Source organism: Lithobates pipiens, unplaced genomic scaffold (assembly GCF_037356315.1).
Source record: "Lithobates pipiens isolate NorthernLeopardFrog02 unplaced genomic scaffold, aLitPip1_a1.2 Scaffold_22, whole genome shotgun sequence".
In the NCBI taxonomy this organism is placed as follows: Eukaryota; Metazoa; Chordata; class Amphibia; order Anura; family Ranidae; genus Lithobates; species Lithobates pipiens.
The window spans coordinates 43,880,299-43,901,122 of record NW_027507784.1 but is presented as its reverse complement, the minus strand read 5'-3'; the positions used below and the strand labels follow the sequence as shown (position 1 = coordinate 43,901,122).

General features: G+C 43.6%; 1 protein-coding gene across 2 annotated transcripts in view; it reads left to right on the top strand.

Annotated features, from left to right (window-relative positions):
- The window catches only part of LOC143923705 (uncharacterized), a 167,141-nt gene that overhangs the window by 12,194 nt on the left and 134,123 nt on the right, over positions 1-20,824 (top strand). For both annotated transcript variants that reach the window (XM_077447510.1, XM_077447509.1), the window contains exons 2-5: positions 2,425-2,769; positions 5,218-5,508; positions 7,174-7,272; positions 14,981-15,349. In XM_077447510.1, coding sequence (XP_077303636.1) covers positions 2,425-2,769; positions 5,218-5,508; positions 7,174-7,272; positions 14,981-15,349 — 1,104 coding nt within the window. The remainder of the gene's footprint in view (positions 1-2,424; positions 2,770-5,217; positions 5,509-7,173; positions 7,273-14,980; positions 15,350-20,824) is intronic.

The following is a 20,824-nucleotide window of genomic DNA, read 5'->3' as shown; positions in this document are numbered from 1 at the left end:
GGCAGTTTGGGAGGGCCTGTCCAAGACAGAGTTAAAGATGGAGGTGACCGCAGGAGCAACTTGCTCACCCTCAATGGATTCAGGGAGACCTCTGACTCTAAGGTTATGGCGTCTCCCCCTGTTGTCCAAATCCTCCATATGTCTCTGCATGTCTCTGAGCTGTAATGTATGGCTGTCAATCTTCTTAGTGGATCGACGGAGGGTCGATTCATGTGACTCTGTCACCTTCTCTACATTGTGCACGCGATCGGATAGTGTTTTGATATCTAGGCGTAGCTCAGCAATGGCCGCCGATAAGGTATCCTTGATATCTGAGGCAACCGTGCGTAAATCATGCATGCTGATATGAGATGAGGAGGTAGCTCCCAGTTGTAAATGGTCTGGAGGTCTGTTATCTGTGGGGGTTACATCTGGGGAAGTCTCTGATAACACAATCTCGTTGCGGGAATGAGAGCGTGTGTTTGAGGCCTGTGAGGGGCCATTGCGGGACGGCGCCATGTTCCCCCTCTGTGACCGAAACATCTCCGGTATATTGTGGCCTTGTCTGGCGGTGTTCTCGTGCGGGGAGCGGGACCGAGAGGCCGATGAAGTCCGGGAGGCTGTCCCCATTGTGTAAAGTTAAGCAGGAGCGTGTGTACCTCAATTCACTGGCGTTTTTCGTCCTGAGGTGCCGGAGCGCACCAGTTACGTGTCCGCCATCAAGCTCAGCCAAGCCACGCCCTATAGAGCTTTGACTTCTTCCTCCAGTACACACTTGCTTAGTTCCCAGCTATGTCACTCTGTAAAAATTGTAGCAATGGCCCATTATAGGCAGGGACTCACAGCCCCTATACTTGTAGAACAGAGGAGAGAGACAGCAAGCACTTTTCCAGCACTTCCTCCCTGTGGTCACTGATCCCAGTACCACCTCTTCAGGCCCTGCCAGGCTATCTGGCTGCAGCTTCTCCTTTCACTAGCCATCCAGGCTAACTTCTCCACACAGTCCTTCAGACTGACACTCACCAGCCCACTTAGCTGACTCTCAGAAGATCTCCCAGGCAAAAGGGATGAAGACTTGGCACAACATGGTCTTCAGGGAGAACTGGCTACATGTGGCAATCTCCCCCCTTTGTGGTTCCCCACCAGTGCAGACCTGCTCCTGCTGTCCTCTCGCTTGCTCCTATGCCTCCAGGAAGGGCTTCCTCCATGTGTTGTGGCAGGATCCTTCCAGCACCCGAGCCCCAGTCCAAGGTCACCCCCTCCAAACTAGGGGGTACCCCAGAAGGCCACCAACAGCCTCCTCAGTACAACCATCTTCCACCTGATTCCCCTTGCTGTCATGAGTCATGCCTATTTATGAGGTAAGACTGCCCCCTGCCAGCCCATTTGCTGGGGATTGGCTAAAGACCTCATAAATATGCCAAACAGCCCCTCCTAGCTTCCACCCACCACATCTGGAACCTTCTCACAGGTTCCAGAAAACAGAGGGAGGCTCCAGAGAAGCTGCTTGCTGAGTCATCCAGCCCCCCTAAAGTAACCCTGACCCAGATTACACAGCTCAAGCTTAGCCCTGCCCCTGAGCTTAACTATAGTTTTTTGCCTACTCTGAAAAACTTACACTAACAAACCTAACTACTCCAGCACACTTCTAGAGGGTGCTACACAAAGAAAACAATGTTCTTCTCGAGGAGCTAGTGAGTATCCCTGCCTCACAAGGAATTTACTCAGAGCTTTTGTTAAGAAACAGAAGTGTCAGAGAACCAATGGATGTTTGGAATGTAAGGCAATCTGCACCAGCTAACTGGTAAATATTTAAGGCTGTCATGGCTACAGCAAAGGGGAGCAGTTGACCAGTTTGCTTTAAAGAGGACCTGCCCCAGCCCCCAAAAACAAGTAGAAGACAAAGAACTAGTTACCAGTATTGCCTGTGGCCTCCTTGTAGCTGATCTTTTTCCGAAAAACTTACCATGCCTTGTTCTGCACTTCATCTCTGTGTGAAAGCAGCCATCTTCGTAGAGGCAAGGCTTTCCCTCCTTATGTCAGAGGTGTCTCAATGATTGGTGATCTGATGACTGGTGAGAAGATAAAAAAGAAACAGAAGGAAAATTGAGGGAAACAGAATAATGAAGCAGAAGCAGGGAGATCCTTGCACTGCAGGTCCTCAGGTACAGCCTCCCCTCCAGGAAGGAGAAAAATAAGCAGCACAGTGATGACATCAACAAATCTCTCTTCAAACATACAGCCATGATTCTCAAGGCATAGGATATTCTCTGCAGTTTTTCAGTTGGAATTCAAGACAAAAAAGTAGATATTTCAGGGTATTGATTAGATGCAATTAATATATTAAATAATATATTAATACATTAGTAATATATCACTAATATAGCAAATCTTATAACCACTATATTTTAAGTTATCTTTTGTATATATAATTCTTTTTTTCAGCTTTTCTTCACAATGAAGCCGCCTTTGTGGTTTTCGCTCCATCAACACACAGAGCCCAGCTGGGAGAGAACATTGTACTGCCATGCACTTTCAAAGTCGATGACCCTACAATAAACATTCAGTACCTCGCCATTTCGTGGCTTTTCCAGGGCAAGGAGGTTCTAAGGTTTGACAGGAAGGGGACATTGTCCAGTCCAAGAATGGTTATCAATATACAGGACACTACCAAAGGAATTGTTGATATGGAAATTACAAATGTCACCATCTCTGACATTGGAAAATATCGGTGTATGGTAACCTACAGTCCACAAAAAAAATTTGTTGATGTAGACCTTAATGTTTATGGCAAGTAATATATACAAAACTTTATTTCTAAATTGGCTCTACAAGTAAACCTTACAAGGGTATCATGGTCCATTGCCTTCAGATATCACAAAGCACACTCTTGCCTGGTGTTTAATCTGTAAGAACTACAAGTCCATTGGCCTAGTCTTAAATTCATATCATATTATTCAAACTAGAATACAATTAGCAAAGTTGTGCATGAAGTTGTGTTTTGTGAGTTTATTTTTTATGATTATTTTGGAACATAGGAGTGAGATCAGGTATGAGGAGAGTGTTTAGCCTTGGAACATTGGCACGGTTGTTTGGGGCAAGAATTTCAGTGCTGGAAATGTTATCGGAAGAATTTTTGACATTAAAATAACAGATCATAAATTAATGAGTACCTCAGGCCTGAGCACATAAGAGCCACTGTTGAAAATCAAGTCAAAGTTGTATCTAATGGACAAGTAGAACAATCTGCCTGCCATATTTCCCACATTTTCGGTTTCTCTCTGTGGTCATAGATCAGTTCCTTATAAAGACATGCCAGCTTGGATCCATGCCTTACCTATCGGCTTCTTGGCAGTAAAAAAAAAAATACCTCCTTCAAAAAAGTGTACAGATAAATATTTAATTCTAAGCATGCAGTAGGATCAAGCAGACATAGTCAAGGGACTAACAGTAATGCAGAACTCATGACATCATGCATAAAAGTTATTATTTTCTTCCAGTAAGCATGTATCTGTTGGTAGTATCGAAGCAGGAGGAAAAAGGAATTGGGGCCCATTGATACTTGGGTCATAATGGGTTAAAATACCAAAAGTTTTAATTCTTAATAACTTACATTAAACAATAAAAAGTATCACTTAAATTACAAGCTTTCTGCATTGATTGATGGCTTAGGCTAGGTTCACACCTATGCATTTTGCAGAAACACAATACAGTCCATTTAAAATGGTTTCCTATGGTACACATTCACATCAATGCATTCTTCAGCTGGTGCATTTTTGGAAAGGGCCAGGGACTTTTTTCTCACAGCAGATTGCGTTTTGCGTGTAATAGACTTCAATGGACCCTCACAAAAAATGCAAGTGTTACGGTTTTAATGCGTTTTACATGTACTTTGCATTTTGTGTTTTTTTGTCTTTAACAAATATTGTACAGCTGGATGTTAAGGAACATTAAGGCTCCTATCCCCCCCCCCCAATCCCTAAAGCATTCAAGACACAAGTCCATCAAGTCCAACCTGTATGTATGTGCTTTTATATCAATATTACATTGTATATCCCTGTATATTATTGTCGTTTAGGTGCCTATCTAATAGTTTTTATTTTTTAATTATATATGCTCCCTACTGAAACCACTTCTTGTAGAAGAGAATTCCACATCTTTACCGCTCTTACTGTAAAGAACCCTCTATGTAGTTTAAGGTTAAACCGCTTTTCTTAAAATTTTAGTGAATGGCCACGAGGCTTATCAAAAAGTCATCTTTAACAAGGAGTCCCCCAGATCCTTGCCCCCCTAGGTACATAGTACCCCTACCCATTCACCAAAAAAGTGTAAAAAATAAATAAAAACATACACACAGTCTTTGACAATTCCTTTATTAAAACAAAATAACAATGTCACCTGATGTAGATCTATCATCAATCAGAATACCCACCGCACTGCCGGACGTGGAAAAAGAAAAAAAAAAAAGCTTTGGTGTATGTGGAGCTTTTTTTTTCTTATTTTTTTTTGAGTCCGACGAGTGTCACAATTGTCGATGGATCTTTTATTTTATTTTAATACTCTAAAAGGAATTGTCAAAAACTATGTGTGTGATTTTATTAATTTTTGACACTTTTTTTGGAGAATGAGTAGGGGTACTCATTCACATGGGGGGGGGCAGGATCTGGGGGACCCCCTTGTTAACGAGGGCTTCCAGATTCCGATAGGCCGCCTGCCCGCAGACCCCCACAACCACCTCCCAGGGTTGTGTGGAAGAGGCCCTTGTCCCCATCAACATGTGAACAAGGTGCTTTGTCAAAGAGGGACGCTCTCGCTCGCCTTTCCCTCTTTTCTGGTCTTCTAGGCTTCATGCTCAGGTAAAGGTCTGGTATTAAATTGGGGATGGAGGGACCATTTAAAAAAAAAATTGGTGTGGGTTTCCCCTTTAAATCCATACCAGACCGGAAAGGGTCTGGTGTGGATATGGGGGGACCTTCATGCCATTTCTTTTTTGATGATTTTTTATTTCCAACAATTTTTTTCAGCTGGGAAGTCATCCATTGTTAAGGACGCAGCAGCCGGCTTCCTGGCCCACTCCTTAACCAGTTATACACAGTTTGTTAAAGAGAAAAATAAACATGTTCAAAAATGCGCTGCAAAAGGTGCCTGAAAACCGCATCAACCACACCCGCATACATGTGAGCCTAGCCTAAAGGTACTCTATTTCTATAACTGCTCAAGATTTCCTATTCTCTTCAGCAACTCCATTGGTCATGATTGAGAAGGTGGAGAAGGAGGACAAGACCAGTGTTGCTCTGTGCTCGGTGACCGGTTTCTACCCTAGAGATATCACAGTGGGAATGCTAAAGGACCGCACGATCATTGAGGACTCAGTACTGTCTGCGTATCACACAAATGAGGATGGTACTTACTCTGTTAACAGAACATGGAAAATACCAACTGATGTGTCACCAAAAATGTTGTCCTGTTCAGTCTTCCATGAAACACTCTCACCCTCTGTACAAAAAGACCTTCATCTGGTTTATCGAGGTAAGACCCACATCCTGAACTGTCTATTGGAAACCAATGAATGTTTAAGAAAACTTAAACTGTAAGCTAGACAACAGATAGAAGATTACTTTGGGAAATAAGTGTGATATTAACCCTTTAATTCTGCTCCCTGACAGCCCTTTAAGTGGGTGTTAATGGCCAAGATGGGGTGTACCTTCTGTATCATGTGATTGGCTCTCAAAATGGTTGCATTACCAGGAACTCATCCTGCCGGCTCCCGTTCAGAAGCCTTGACTAAGAGTTGCTAGTAACAGCTCAATCAAAGCCCCCCCCCCAACCATGAGAGAAGTTCTCCATCCACATGCCCCCCCTCCCCCCCCCCCCAGCTTTCTGCCCAGAGAGAAAAGTTCAAGTGTAATAAATAAATAAGTGCTTTATAATATATATTAGTATTTTTTTAAGTTTTAGAGCCTTGCTACACATGTAGTGTGAAGGCCTATACAATCACAGCGTAGGTGACGTTTTGAATGAGGTGATTTCAAGCCTCACTTCCATAGCAGATTAGGATTGGGAAAGAAGAAGTGAGTCAAGATTTGGGTTTTTATTAAGGCCTCCTTCTGTACTCTCTTCTTCCTTCCCGGCAGAACCCCTCCTAATCCGCCGCAGAGATGAGTTTCGAAATAGCCTCATTCTACAGTCATGTTTGACTTATTAAAGGCTCGCCTTGCTGGTCTTTTTTTTTTTTTTTTTTGTGGTGTTGCCCCTTCTAATCTGCCACGGAGGTGAGGATTGAACAAAGCATTTCCCCCATAGTAAAAGCTATAGGATTGTAAAAGACCTGGGAAACCTTTGAGTGCTCCAAGGAGAGATGTAATGTGGTGCCTGTACCATAGCATGCAGCGGTGAACAGTGGGTATTGCCAAATTTTGTTAACAGTAGGGAAGGGCTTAAAGTGGTTGTAAACCCTTACAACCAACTTTGACCTACAGGTAAGCCTAGATTTTGGCAAGACGCATAGAGACTTATCCAAAGCGACTTGGAGCTGTGATAGCCACAAAAGGTGGCTCTACAAAGTATTGATTTTAGGGGGGTGAACAGTTATGCACATTGACTTTTCCTGTTATCTTGTTCTATTTTGTTTTTTGAAGACATTTTGTTTTTTGACTGTGAAGCAAAGTTGTGGGCGTGTTCTGTAAATTGAATGATGCAAATCCTCAAACAATCCTTGTTAATTCCAGGGTTTGAGGCAACAAAACATGAAAACTGCCGGGGGGGTGAATACTTTTGCAAGACACTGCGACTGCAGCCTGTTGATACTGATGATGATAACTTGATCTGGGTATCTAGGCTTTAAAGATCTCAGGTCACTGAATTAGTAAGGGATCACTATCATGAAAAATATCGTATTTAGATAACTGTATAAAGTTAATACAAGTAATGATAGTATTAATTCTTTTTTCATTTTACAAATTTCTTTGTGACTTTCCTTTGATTGGTCAATTAGCATGTTAATGTTGAGAAACATTTCAATAAAAGCATAACAAAAAAGTTTACGTACTTGATTGTTACTCATATTTTTACACTTATTAAGCAATACAATTTTTTTTCATGTAATTAGCCATTCACCCCAACCAGGACAGTATAAAGGTCAACAACTTTATATTATTTAAATAAACATTTCTATAACTCTTTTATTATTCCTAGGAGACAATACTATTACTGGTGTGGTGGTGGGCTGCATTGTTGGAGTCATCATTTTGATACTGGTCGTTGTTCTTTTATTGTATTACAAAAGGAAATCAGGTGAGTGACAATGTGTTTGCATTGCATTTTAAATTAATATCAATAAGGGCAAGACACTTTAACCCTTCCGTTGCCAGGTATGGCGTATGGACCTACAGCACTGCTTCTGGCTTCTGGATATTTCTTATTGTCTGCTTGCTTCTGCTATTCAGGTCGTTCTTTCAGGCCTTGCTGTTTATCGGTGCTTTCTGTTGTCCGTTCTGACGAGCCGACCGTTTTGAAACCATGTTTCGTCTACGTACTCGTCGTAGAGTTTGTGCTGTGCAGGGGCTTCGTGTTGGGGTTGTTACTTTGACACAAGCCCGGCCCATGAACAGGGAGGGGAGGCGTTTGTGGACAAAGAATTGGTTGCGCCAGCGTGATTAGTTCTCGCACATGCCTTTGCTCCGTGAGATCTGGGAGAATAATCCTGATGATTTCAGGAATTATCTCCGGATGACGGACCCCGTTTTTCACCGTCTGCTGGCTTTGCTGACCCCTTATATCAGCAGGCAGGATACCTGCATGCGGCAAGCCATCACTCCGGAGCAGAGGCTCATTGCCACGTTGCGCTACTTGGCGACAGGGAGAAGCCTTCAGGACCTCAAGTTCTCTACACAGGCATCTGCCCCCAGGCTCTGGGGATCATTATTCCAGAGACTTGTTCTGCCATCATTCAGGTCCTGCAGAAGGACTATATGAAGGTAAGTTTTATCCTTTAACATCACATTCTATGTATTTAATTTGCTTGCTAATGTATTGCATTTATTTCCTCATTCAGTAATTACCATCACTGCAATATGCTCTAATTCATATGCTTTGCCCCTTTGTCCTCAGGCATATTTGCCTCACTAACTTCCCCACCATGCTCTTCTTGGCCCATAAAATTATAGTCTAGTCACTTACCAATGACTTTTGTCAGCTCCATAGTATTGTTTTCCCCTAAACACCCCCTAAAATGGCTACAAATGTGATGTGTGTGCTTCAATTCATGCAGAGTCACTTTTTAAAAATTTTGGGGTTGTGCCAAACTCATTAGGAACCCCCCTCCCCCCAACTGCTAGCTCAGCTGATATCGATCCTCTATCTGATGACTTTACCAAACCCAATACACACTATACCTACCTTTTTGATGATCACATTTATGGATGAATTCACCTAAGCATGTAATGCAAGGGCCTACCTCAATACTTTCAAATGCTATTTTTATTTTGTTTTTTCACCTATTAATTATCTTGATATGTAATAGCAGTATATCAAAATGTCCTTCCATTTTGGTTTCTTTTTGGTATTATGACACTTCTTACCTGTCCAGTGGGCTGCCAACAGTGTAACTAAGGAGGGGCTTTCTAAAGTATCACACATTATTTAGGCATTCAGCTCTCAATCAAGTGGAGAGGGTTACCTGTCCAAAACATCCCCCCTCATTTTTTAGCAAGGGCCCATCAGATGGGGGGGATGGGGGGTGGGGGAGGGATGGGGGGGTTATGACTCTCATAAGGGGACCTTATACTTTAGGCTTTAAATACTCAGTTCCCAAAATGTTATACTAATTTTGACCAAAAATGTTGGTGTCTAATCTGCTTGCAATGTTGATTTGTCAAATTACTACTTTTTGTTCTTGTTTCACTCCACAGTGTCCTTCAATGCCACAGGAATGGCAGACTGTGGCCTCCCACATTGCCAGTCGTTGGGACTTTCCCAATTGTGGAGGAGCAATAGATGGGAAGCACGTCCGCATCGTCCCACCACCCAACTCGGGGTCCTACTATTTTAACTACAAGGGGTTTAATACTATCGTGATGTTGGCGGTGGTGTCTGCGACATATGAGTTTTTGTATGTGGACGTGGGGCAAAATGGACGGATGTCGGATGGTGGAGTCTTCACATGGACGGAGTTTTACTGGTTTTTGAAGTTGCCCTTCTTTGGGAGGGGTGTGGTCCCTGGTGTCCTCATACTTGCCGAGTCTTCTCTCCCCTATGAGAATGTAAAAATAATAAAAAAAATTAGCACACAGAGGGCAGAAATAGGAATATGAAATATTGCTTGGAAGTGTTGTACAATTGTGTTTTTTGGCTGAGTTCCAAGGTGAGAACATTATTGTGGACACTTTGTTAAGCTGGAATACTTACCTGCAGAACGATGTTTCTTACAAACGAATGAAACCATGAACTTAAAAGTGGTCATTTTAAAATGCACAACATGAAATCAAAGCACATGGAGCAGTATGCAAGCAAGAATAATGATTTGAACACACGACAACTACTTACTTTTTGTTAAGAACACGCTTGATCCTTAGGTACTGCTCGTGCTCCCTCAGTTTCAGGTCTGACCAGTGTTTTCTCAGTTGATCCTTGGATCGTCGTACCCCAAAATTCTTCTGAAGACTCTTCACAACTTTAGTCATGATCTTGGCCTTTCTGATATTTGGGTTTGGGTAAGGGCCATACTTCCCATCATAGTCGGTCCTGTTCAATATGTCCACCATCTCCAACATCTCTCCAAAAGACATATTTGAGGCCTTAAATCTTCTCTTCCTGGATCGGGACGTTTCAGGCTCCGGGCTTTCTTCCCCCTCCTCCTCATTAGTGGAACTGTGATTGCGCACCTGCGTTCTCTCCGCCATGTGCTCTCCCCACTGCGCCGAAAGCGAAGGGGCGGGGAATAGTCTAGAAAGAACGCCAGGGGCGGGCGGAGTTTCACGCATGCGCACTGTATATAAAACACAACACGCGTGTATCGTCCGTACAATCTGGGAAGAGAGTGAGGCGCGGACGCGATGATCCTGCAAACAAAGGTAAAAATTTTAACTTGGTGCATCACTAGACTAGACTGCTTCTATCTAGGCTGATGTTGGGACAAGATTAGGAGGGTTTTTAATGGCATTATTAGTATTTGAGGGTTTGTCTTGTGTTGTGTCTTGCAGACAAGATGGATCCATTCCAAAACCACAATTTTATGGGGCCATTCCTCCAAATGTACAGGGAGATGCCCTGCCTGTGGCAGATCCACAACGAGTTTTATTACGACATAAGAAAGAGGAACGCAGCGCTGGAGAAACTTCTTTCTTTGGTGCAGATCATGGTCCCCATGGCAGACATGGCCTATGTGAAGATGAAAATTGGGGCCATGAAGATTACATATCTCAGGGAGAGAAAGAAGCACCTGGAGTCCTTGAGAGCAGGAGATCCAGATTCCATTTATTACCCCAGGATGGTTTACTTCCAGAGGCTGCATTTTCTGGTAGACCAGGGGGTACCCAGGCCACCACTCAGGCCACCACTCTCCAGTCTTCCTTCAAGGCATCCTTCACCCCCAGCTGAAGCTTCCAACGTCCAACCTGGGCCTTCCAGGCAGCAACATGTGGTAGGGCCCAGCTTGAGACAGGTATGGCATTGTTGAACATATTTCTTGTGTTACATTTAATGATGTTAACTAGATGTTCTTATTGATCAGTAAGTTGTGATTTAACAAAGTGGTTTACATATCAAGAGACAGTAGTGACCAAAAATGATTGGGACGGGAAAGAAAAGTGCTGGGCTCAGAATGATAGTCTGTTCTATTTGGTAACATTCAATTTGCAAAAGCCAGGAGCACAAAATGGTGTGATTGATGAGCAAAAAACTAAAACGATGTCCCCTTTTCATACACAGGAAGACCTCAGTCGGGGAGAGGCTGTGGCAAGTGGCAGCCAGGAGGTCGACCAACGTTCTCCTCCTCCTGCCCCAACTACAGGAGCCCAGCCACAGCCTCGAAGGATGCCTGGTGGGAAGTGCCTTAGGAAGACGAGAGAGTGATGGCCTGGGTTCAGTCTGATCTGCCAGAAGATGCAGCCTCTTGAAGATCCACATCCTGGGGACATAAATGGCATCCGAATTTCCTGTTCTCTAGGACTTCGGGACCAGACTTCTCTCCCTGAGATATGTACTCCTCAGGCCACCAATTTTTATTATTCTAATTTGTTCATGTCTGCCCTGGGGGCCAAAGGCTGCACAAAAGTAACAAGTTTCTCCAGCGCTGCGTTCCTATTTTTATTTTATTGCGACCAAAATAAAGGTTTTTTTGAATGAGGTTTGATGAAATACTTGTGTATGTGTTTTCCTTCCAAAAGGCCAGTTTATTTGTGAGCAGGCAGGTACATTTCAAAAATACAAAGTGAAATGAATAACAAGGGGTACCAACACTAAACAACCTCCTGTAGATTAAAAACGAAAAACCAAAGATAAAAAATACAATAATGTTGTTGTGGTAAGTTTACACACAAAAAACACCCCCATAAAAGGAGAAATGAGCAAACTGTCTTTAAAGGAGATTTTTAGGAAATAAAAAAAAAAAAAGCATCCAAAAAAGAATAAACAAAATCTAAAATTGTGTAGATGTGACGAAAACAAAAATTGTATTGGCGAAATGGTTAAAAAAGAGTCATGAAATACGTTCTGGAGAAGTGTGTGTGACTATGAGCATCAAAAGAAGTTCCTTCTTGCAGCATTGTAAAGAACAAGAGAATGCGCTTCATGAAAGAATTTTTAACATTGCAGCGTGATGAATGTGCTATATCGATTACGAGTGGTAGTTTTACCTGAATGAGCGCTTCCGCGTCGGAATTTGAATGTGAGCATGTGTGGCACCTTGTCCGTTGGAGTAGGCTACACATGATCGGAGTATGTCCAATCGGAGCAGTTTGTCGGAAAATATTTCCGGCAAGTTGGAAAATTTGGTCCGACGGATATTCCAACAGAAACAGTCCGACGCATACCACACACAGTCGGAATATCTGACAAAACGGTCCGATAGGACACATTCCGACGGAATCTCCGACCGTGTGTACAAGGGCTTAGTGAAATTTACTGACAGGACATCCAAATTTACAAAAATCTATAAAAAAATTACTGACAGAGCCACACTTTTTACTGACACTTCAAAAAGTATATAAAATGGTTATTTTTGGTGCAAATTTAAATATTTAAGCTACAAACATGTAGCTAGTGAGATTACTAACATGTTTAATCTATAACAAAAGGCAAAAAATAATTCTCCATTTAAATGAAGGTCAGGTTAATATTGCAGAGGACAATATGGAGGTGTATGGGTACAGGGCAGTATGGAGGTATATGGGCACAGGGCAGTATGGAGGTGTATGGGTACAGGGCGGTATGGAGGTGTATCGGTACAGGGTGGTATGGAGTTGCATGGGCACAGGACCGTATGGAGGTGTATGGGCACAGGGTAGTATAGAGGTGTATGGGCACAGGACGGTATGGAGGTGTATGGGCACAGGACGGTATGGAGGTGTATGGGCACAGGACGGTATGGAGGTGTATAGGAACAGGATGGTATGGAGGTCTATTGGCACAGGACGGTATGAAGGTGTATGGGCACAGGACGTTATGAAGGTGTATGGGCACAGGTCGGTATGGAGGTCTATGGGCACAGGACGGTGTGAAGGTCTATGGGCACAGGACAGTATGGAGGTCTATGGGCACAGGATGGTATGGAGGTGTATAAGAACAGGATGGTATGGAAGTGTATAGGGACAGGATGGTATGGAGGTGTATTGGCACAGGACGGTATGGAGGTTTATGGGCACAGGATGGTATGGAGGTGTATAGGAACAGGACGGTATGGAGGTCTATGGGCACAGGATGGTATGGAGGTGTATTGACACAGGATGGTATGGAGGTGTATTGGCACAGGATGGTATGGAGGTGTATGGGCACAGGGTGGTATGGAGGTGTATTGGCACAGGATGGTATGGAGGTGTATTGGCACAGGATGGTATGGAGGTGTATGGGCACAGGGTGGTATGGAGGTATATGGGCAGCACAGCACTGCTTTGCATTAATGGAAGTATCTGTTAGATTTCTTTTGTTCAGTTTGTATGCTGTGTGTATGGCCGGCTTCAGAGGGTTTAGGTCTGCTTAAACATGCATACTTTCACACAACAAAACTCAGCATCTACCACAATGTGCTATTTACATTTTTTTGTTTTTAAAAAGGTGACACATGTCTGCCTCTCATGTCCATGCTGATCAGCTGTCTTACCTGCATCGTAGAAGTTCACATTGGTCAGCTGTGCCCCCTGGTTCTCACAGGCTCCATGCAGACAGTGCAGGGCTCCAGATTCAGGGCTGCCCCCACCATGGCTGTCTTAATGCTGTCATTCAGTGCATACACCACTCTCAGTGATCTCTGCTTGCTGATCCACTGGGGTCCCTCTCCTCCTTCTTGGGGGTTCGGGGGCAGAACTGGCTCCCTGAACCCCTGATGAGGGGGTACAATTAACTTCCCCTCCCCTGATCCATCCTGGCTGCACACCCCCATCTCTGCAGGTGCCTGCACTGAAGCATAGAGCCCTTTGCTCTCAATGCTCCTTCTGTCCCTCCCCACATTGGACATGACTCTGTATAGTTACTGGGGTCTCTGATCACCACTTTAGATTGAATTTACACTAGAATTAAATGTTTGAGCAGGACACAAGGCTCATCTCATTTGTCCTGCATCATTATGTCACAATAAACAGAGCATTTTTTGCGATTCGGCACTGCGTCGCTTTAACTGACAATTGCGCAGTTTTGAGATGTTGTACCCAAACAAAATAGAGCTTTATTTTGGTGGTATTTGATCACCTCTGTGGTTTTTATTTTTTGCGCTATAAACAAAAAAATAGTGACAATTTTGAAAAAAAAGCAATATTTTTTACTTTTTGCTATAATAAATATCCCAAACAATATCTAAAAAAAAAAAAAAATTCTTCCCCAGTTTAGGCCGATATGTATTCTTCTACATATTTTTTTGGTTAAAAAAAATCACAATAAGCGATTAATTGGTTTGCACAAAATTTATAGTGTCTAAAAAACAGGGAGTAGATTTATGGCATTTTTATTATTATTTCTTTTTTATTAGTAATGTCGGCGATCTATGATATTTATTATGACTGTGACATTGTGGCGGACACATCGGACACGATATGACACTATTTTGGGACCATTCACATTTAAACAGCGATCAGTGCTATACAAATGCACGGACTATGGTGTAAATTACACTGGCAGGGAAGGGGTTACACACTAGGGGGTGATCAAGGGGTTTACTGTGTTCCCTCATGTGTGTTCTAACTGTAGGGGGGATGGGCTCACTAGAACATGACAGCGATCACTGTTCCTGATCACTGGGAGCAGTAGATCCCCAGCATGTTGCTAGGCAGAACAGGGAAATGCCTTGTTTACATAGACAGATCCCGTTCTGCCTCTCCGTGCCACGATCGCGGCCCACTGGTGGACATCGAGTCCACGGGACCCGCGGACAGGCTCACACGGTTGGCACACGTGCGCCCACTAGCCCATGATTTAAAGGGGACGTACAGGTACCCCCATTTGCACAGCAGTGCCATTGTGCTGATGTACATCGTCCTGCACTGGTCGGCAAGAGGTTAAAGACTTTAAAATAAAAGTATTGCACAATTATTGTGCTACTGTTTTCTATTCTGGAATTTCTCTATGTGGTCTTCTCTGCACTATTTCACCTGATGTTTATATGGTTGCATTTGTAACTATAAACTAGTATAAGTATACACTTAAAAAAATACATCACTGATTTAAACTAACGCCTCAGTACATGGTCTATGTATATTTTACAAGTCAGCTTTACCATGAAAATAGAAAATGATATAACATCGTAATCATTTTGCCCACTCTTACATATTTTTCTTTTACATCTTGTTTCATACAGAGCATCAGAAGATTATGGTGAAAGATATTGAGAGTCCTGTATGGATTGTTGGTGAGAAGACCATATTGAGCTGTGAAGCTTTTCACTGTACTGGGGATGTCAAGGTGACTTGGGTCATTAAGCTTAGAGATGGCACACTACACGAGGTGTCCGACATGGGATCAAGTGATAAGGAGGAGGAGCAACCACTAATGTCCAGAGAGTACCAGGTGACAAAGGAGCTTGACAATCAGAAGATGAAAGGACATGTGACCACAAAGCTGACCTTCATTCCTTCTATATCCAGACATGTGGGGTCCTCTGTGTCTTGCAGGATTGTTCATCAGAAGAAATCTGTAGAGAAAATTTTTGGGATCGAGTCCATTTATGGTAAATAATGTAACCTTATGTTATGCTGTGTGAGTTGGGGCACAGTGCATTTAACCACTTAAGGACCGCCGTATTGCCATTGTACGTCATCACAATGGCACAGGCAGGCACAAGCACGTACATGTACGTGCCTGCCTTCCAGCGGGTGGGGGGTCCTATCGGACCCCCTCCCGCTGGATACGGCGGTCCGGTTCGCTGCAGAAGGCCGTTGGTTTCTGGCCACCCCCTCTGGATCGCTCCTGGCCAATGACAAACTTCCTCCCACTGTGTATTGTTTACCCAGGAAGGAGGAAGTGATGTCATTCTCCTCGGGGCGGTCTTTTTTGACCGGACTACGAGGAGAAGACTAAAAGTAAGTGTGCACCAACACTACACTGACATGTAGGTACACACAGGTACACAAACCCCCCCCGATCCCCCCGCCCCCCCCCCCCCCAGTCACAGTGTCACTGATTGCATTGATCATTTCTTTACTGATCAATGCATTCAGTGTCAGTTGTAACAGTTAAAACTGTCAGGGCAGTTAGTGTTAGGTCCAGGGTAGCCCCCTATCACCCCCCAATAAAGATTTAACCCCCTGATTGCCCCTAGAGTTAACCCTTTCACCCCCTTTTGCCAGTGTCACTAAGCGATCATTTTTCTGATCGCTGCATCAGTGTTGCTACTGTCGCTAGGTAGCTAGTTATTTTTTTAGGTTCACCGCCAGGTTTTTATATCGCTAGGTACCCCGATATACTACCCAATAATGGTTTTAACCCCCTGATTGCCCCTAGTTAACCCTTTCACCCCCTTTTGCCAGTGTCACTAAGCGATCATTTTTCTGATCGCTGCATCAGTGTCGCTACTGTCGCTAGGTAGCTAGTTATTTTTTTAGGTTCACCGCCAGGTTTTTATATCGCTAGGTACCCCGATATACTACCCAATAATGGTTTTAACCCCCTGATTGCCCCTAGTTAACCCTTTCACCCCCTTTTGCCACTGTCACTAAGCGATCATTTTTCTGATCGCTGCAATAGTGTCGCTAGGTAGCTAGTTATTTTCTTAGGTTCACCGCCAGGTTTTTATAGCGCTAGGTACCCCGATATACTACCCAATAATGGTTTTAACCCCCTGATTGCCCCTAGTTAACCCTTTCACCCCCTTTTGCCAGTGTCACTAAGCGATCGTTTTTCTGATCGCTGCATTAGTGTCACTAATGTCGTTAGGTAGCTAGTTATTTTTTTAGGTTCACTGCCAGGTTTTTATAGTGTTAGGTACCCCCATATACTACCCAATAATGGTTTTAACCCCCTGATTGCCCCTAGTTAACCCTTTCACCAGCGATCACAGTATAAGTGTCACTGGTGACGCTGGTTAGCCAGTTAGTTATTTAGGTTCCCCATCAGGTTTTTATATAGCGCCAGGGACCCCCATATACTACCTAATAAAAATTTGAACCCCCTGATTGCCCCTAGTTAACCCTTTCACCACTGATCACCGTATAAGTGTTACGGGTGACTCTGGTTAGTTTGCTTTTTATAGCATCAGGGCACCCACCATTTATTACCCAATAAAGGTTTAACCCCCTGATCACCCGGCGGGTGATATCAATTAGGTTTTAGGGTCAGGGTCTGCGTCACCCCAGGCAGCGCTAGGTTAGTGCCAGTACCGCTAACACCCACACGCAAAGCATACACCTCCTGTAGTGGTATAGAATCTGAACAGATCAATATCTGATCTGATCAGATCTATACTAGCGTCCCCAGCAGTTCAGGGTTCCAAAAAAAAACATTGTTAGCGGGATCAGCCCAGATACCTGCTGGCACCTGCGTTTTGCCCCTCTGCCCAGCCCACCCAAGTGCAGTATCGATCGATCACTGTCACTTACAAAACACTAAACACATAACTGCAGCGATCGCAGAGTCAGGCCTGATCCCTGCGATCGCTAACAGTTTTTTCGGTAGCATTTTATATTTAAATCCGGAAGGCAGTGCTTGGTTTTCGGGGTCCCGTACATGGCTAGGCTCCCAAAAAGTCCCCCACATGTGGTATCCCCGTACTCGGGAGAAGCAGCAGAATTTATTTATTTATTTTTTGTCATTATTCAATCCCTTGGGACAAAAAAAAAATATTCAATGGTCTCAACATGGCCCTCAGCAAATAGCTTGGGGTGTCTACTTTCCAAAATGAGGTCATTTGGGGGGGTTTTGTGCCATCTTGGCATTTTATGGCCTTCAAAACTGTGATAGGTAGAGATAGGTAGTGAGGAGTAAAATAAAAAATGTATGCCCTTAGAAATCCTGAAGGCGGTGCTTGGATTTCGGAGTCCCGTATGCGGCTAGGCTCCCAAAAAGTTCCACACATGTGGTATCCCTGTACTCAGGAGAAGCAGCAGAATGTATTTTGGGGTGTCATTTCACATATGCCCATAGCATGTGTGAGCAATATATCATTTAGTGACAACTTTGTGCAAAAAAAAAAAAGTTTGTAATATTCCCGCAACTTGTGGCAAAATATAAAATATTCCATGGACTCAACATGCCTCTCAGTAAATAGCTTGGTGTGTCTACTTTCCAAAATTGGGTCATTTTGGGGGGTTTTGTGCTATTTTGGCATTTTATGGCCTTCGAAACTGTGATAGGTAGTGAGGAGTAAATTCAAAAATTTGCACCCTTAGAAATCCTGAAGGTGGTGATTGGTTTTCGGGGTGCCGTGCGCGACTAGACTCCCAAAAAGTCCCACACATGTGATATCCCCATACTCAGGAGAAGTAGCGGAATATATTTTGGGGTGCAATTCCACATATAACCATGGCATGTGTGAGCAATATATCATTTAGTGACAACTTTTTGTAAATTTTTTCTTTTTTGTCATTATTCAATCCCTTAGGACAAAAAAAATAAATATTCAATGGGCTCAACATACCCATCAGCAATTTCCTTGGGGTGTCTACTTTTCAAAATGGGGTCATTTGGGGGGGGTTTGTACTGCCCTGCCATTTTAGCACCTCAAGAAATGAGATAGGCAGTCATAAATTAAAAGCTGTGTAAATTCCAGAAAATGTACTCTAGTTTTTAGACGCTATAACTTTTGCGCAAACCAAAAAATATACACTTAATGACATTTTTTTTACTAAAGACATGTGGCTGAATAAATTTTGCCCTAAATGTATGACTAAAATTTAGTTTATTCGATTTTTTTAATAACAAAAAGAAGAAAATATCTTTTTTTTTCAAAATTTTCGCTCTTTTTCCATTTATATCGCAAAAAATAAAAATCGCAGAGGCAATCAAATACCATCAAAAGAAAGCTCTATTTGTGGGAAAAAAAGGACGCAAATTTCGTTTGGGTGCAATATTGCATGACCGCGCAATTACCAGTTAAAGCAGCGCAGTGCGAAATTGGAAAAAGACCTCTGGTCCGTAAGGTGTTTATTGGTCCGGGGCTGTAGTGGTTAAAACAAATAGCTTGGAGTTATGTAGCACTCAAATTCTGAGCTGCTGCATTGCTCTTAATGCCTTGTACACAGGACCGGTTTTCCCGTCGGAATAAACTCTGAAGGTTTTTGCAACGGAGTTCCGACGGAATTCTTGCGTACACGCGGTCACACCAAAGTCTGACCGTCAAGCATGCGGTGACGTACAACACGTACAACGGGACTAGAAAAAGGAAGTTCAATAGCCAATAGCCTCCGTCTCGTACTTGCTTCAGAGCATGCATTGTTTTTGGCCTGTCGGAACAGCATACAGACGAGAGGTTTTACCGATAGGGATTGGTTCCGTCGGAAATATTTAGAACATGTTCTATTTCTAGGTGCGTTGTCTGAATTTTTGACGTAATAAGTCCGATACGGCATACACACGATCGGAATATATGATGAAAAGCCCCTGTCCGACTTTTTCTGTGGGACATTCCACTTGTGTGTACATGGCATAACTCATTCAGAGTGTCTCTTGACATATTTCCAGTCTATGGGAAATCTCCCCAGTTGGTTTCAGTCTATGAGAAACCTTCAATACACCTAGTCCATTCAGAGTGTCTCTTTTTTTTTTTTCAAATATAAAGTTTATTCATCTCCAACATGGGAAGAAGACACCAGTGTTACAGCATTTACAAAGAAATAACGTACATAACGGATATCCATTAGTCCTGTGATGCTGAATGTCAGCCAATAAAGAGGGCAAAAACCAAACTACATATCTCAATAGTTGCAGAAATCAACAAGTAAACTCGTTGAGAACCTGGCCATGTAAGCCCTAGTATTGTTAACTGGTCTCTCCTCCCAAATTTTCAATTTTCTACCTACTAACTACAAGTTCGGGGGGGGGGGGGGAGTAAGCCACCCCGCATCAAAAGGGGTGGGTGAAGAGGGGGTGAAAGTAGAGTGGGGGGGAAGGTGGGCTGAGGGTAGGGCAGGAGGAAAAGAGGGGAGGAGAAGGAGGGGAGTGGGCGTGACAGCCAGCACGAGAGACCGTTCCAGTTGGTCTTTCAGGGTTCTGAACGACCTGTACCATATAACTCATTATTTAGGAGTGCAAAAGGGAATTTCCCTCTGTTGAGTAAATAAAGACATTCCAACCTGCCCACGTTTGTAAGTATGTCTCGTGTTTGTACTGTGCCATGAGGACTAAGTCCTCCACGTATTTCCTCCACCCTGCGGAGCCAATCTGCCACCGTCGGAGGGCACGGCTGCTTCCATTGAATTGGGATGCATGCTTTAGCTGCATTCAATAAGTGACGTGTGAGAGATTTTTTTGTACTTTTTCATCGACATTGTCGATAGGTGAAGGAGGAAGAAGGCCGCTTCGTCGGGGACTGTATAGTCTGTGAATAGCTGTGTGATACATCGAACCTCCCTCCAGAAGTCGCTCAGCTTAGGGCAAGACCAAAAAATATGTAAAAGCGACCCTTCTCCCTCCATGCAACGCCAACAGCGATCTGAGGTGCCAGGGAAACACTTATGTAGTCTGGAGGGAGTGAGGTACCAGCGGGACATAATCTTGTAATTTAGTTTCCTTCGTCTTGCTGCAGATGGATGAGTGGTTCGTGCGGTCTATAATTTTTTGTTGTTGTGAAGTCGAGAATGTACAGTTATGCTCTTTCTCCCATTTCTCTAAATAGGGCAATGTCGTTTGCGTTGCGGGTGTGTTAATCAGGGCATGCATCTGTGAGATGTCAGTATCTGAGCAGAGGTCCTCAAAAGGTAGCAGTTGTCTATCAAAGTTACCAGTTTTCGGTAGGGAGTGTAAAAAATGCTGTAGTTGCGCAGCGTTCCAGAAAGGAAGCCGGAACCCCCCGGCTGGGTCCATCAGCTCTGTTATTGAGGGCCATCGTCCATTCCGTCTAAATCTAGCCATGGAATCATACCCCGATTCCCGCAGGGTGTCAAAACTAGAGGGGGAGAGCCCGGGTGTAAAGTCTGGGTGTCCTAAGATCGGGTAGAGAGGGGAGTCATCTGAGGTGAGGCCGAATTGCACCGATGCCCTCCTACTCTGG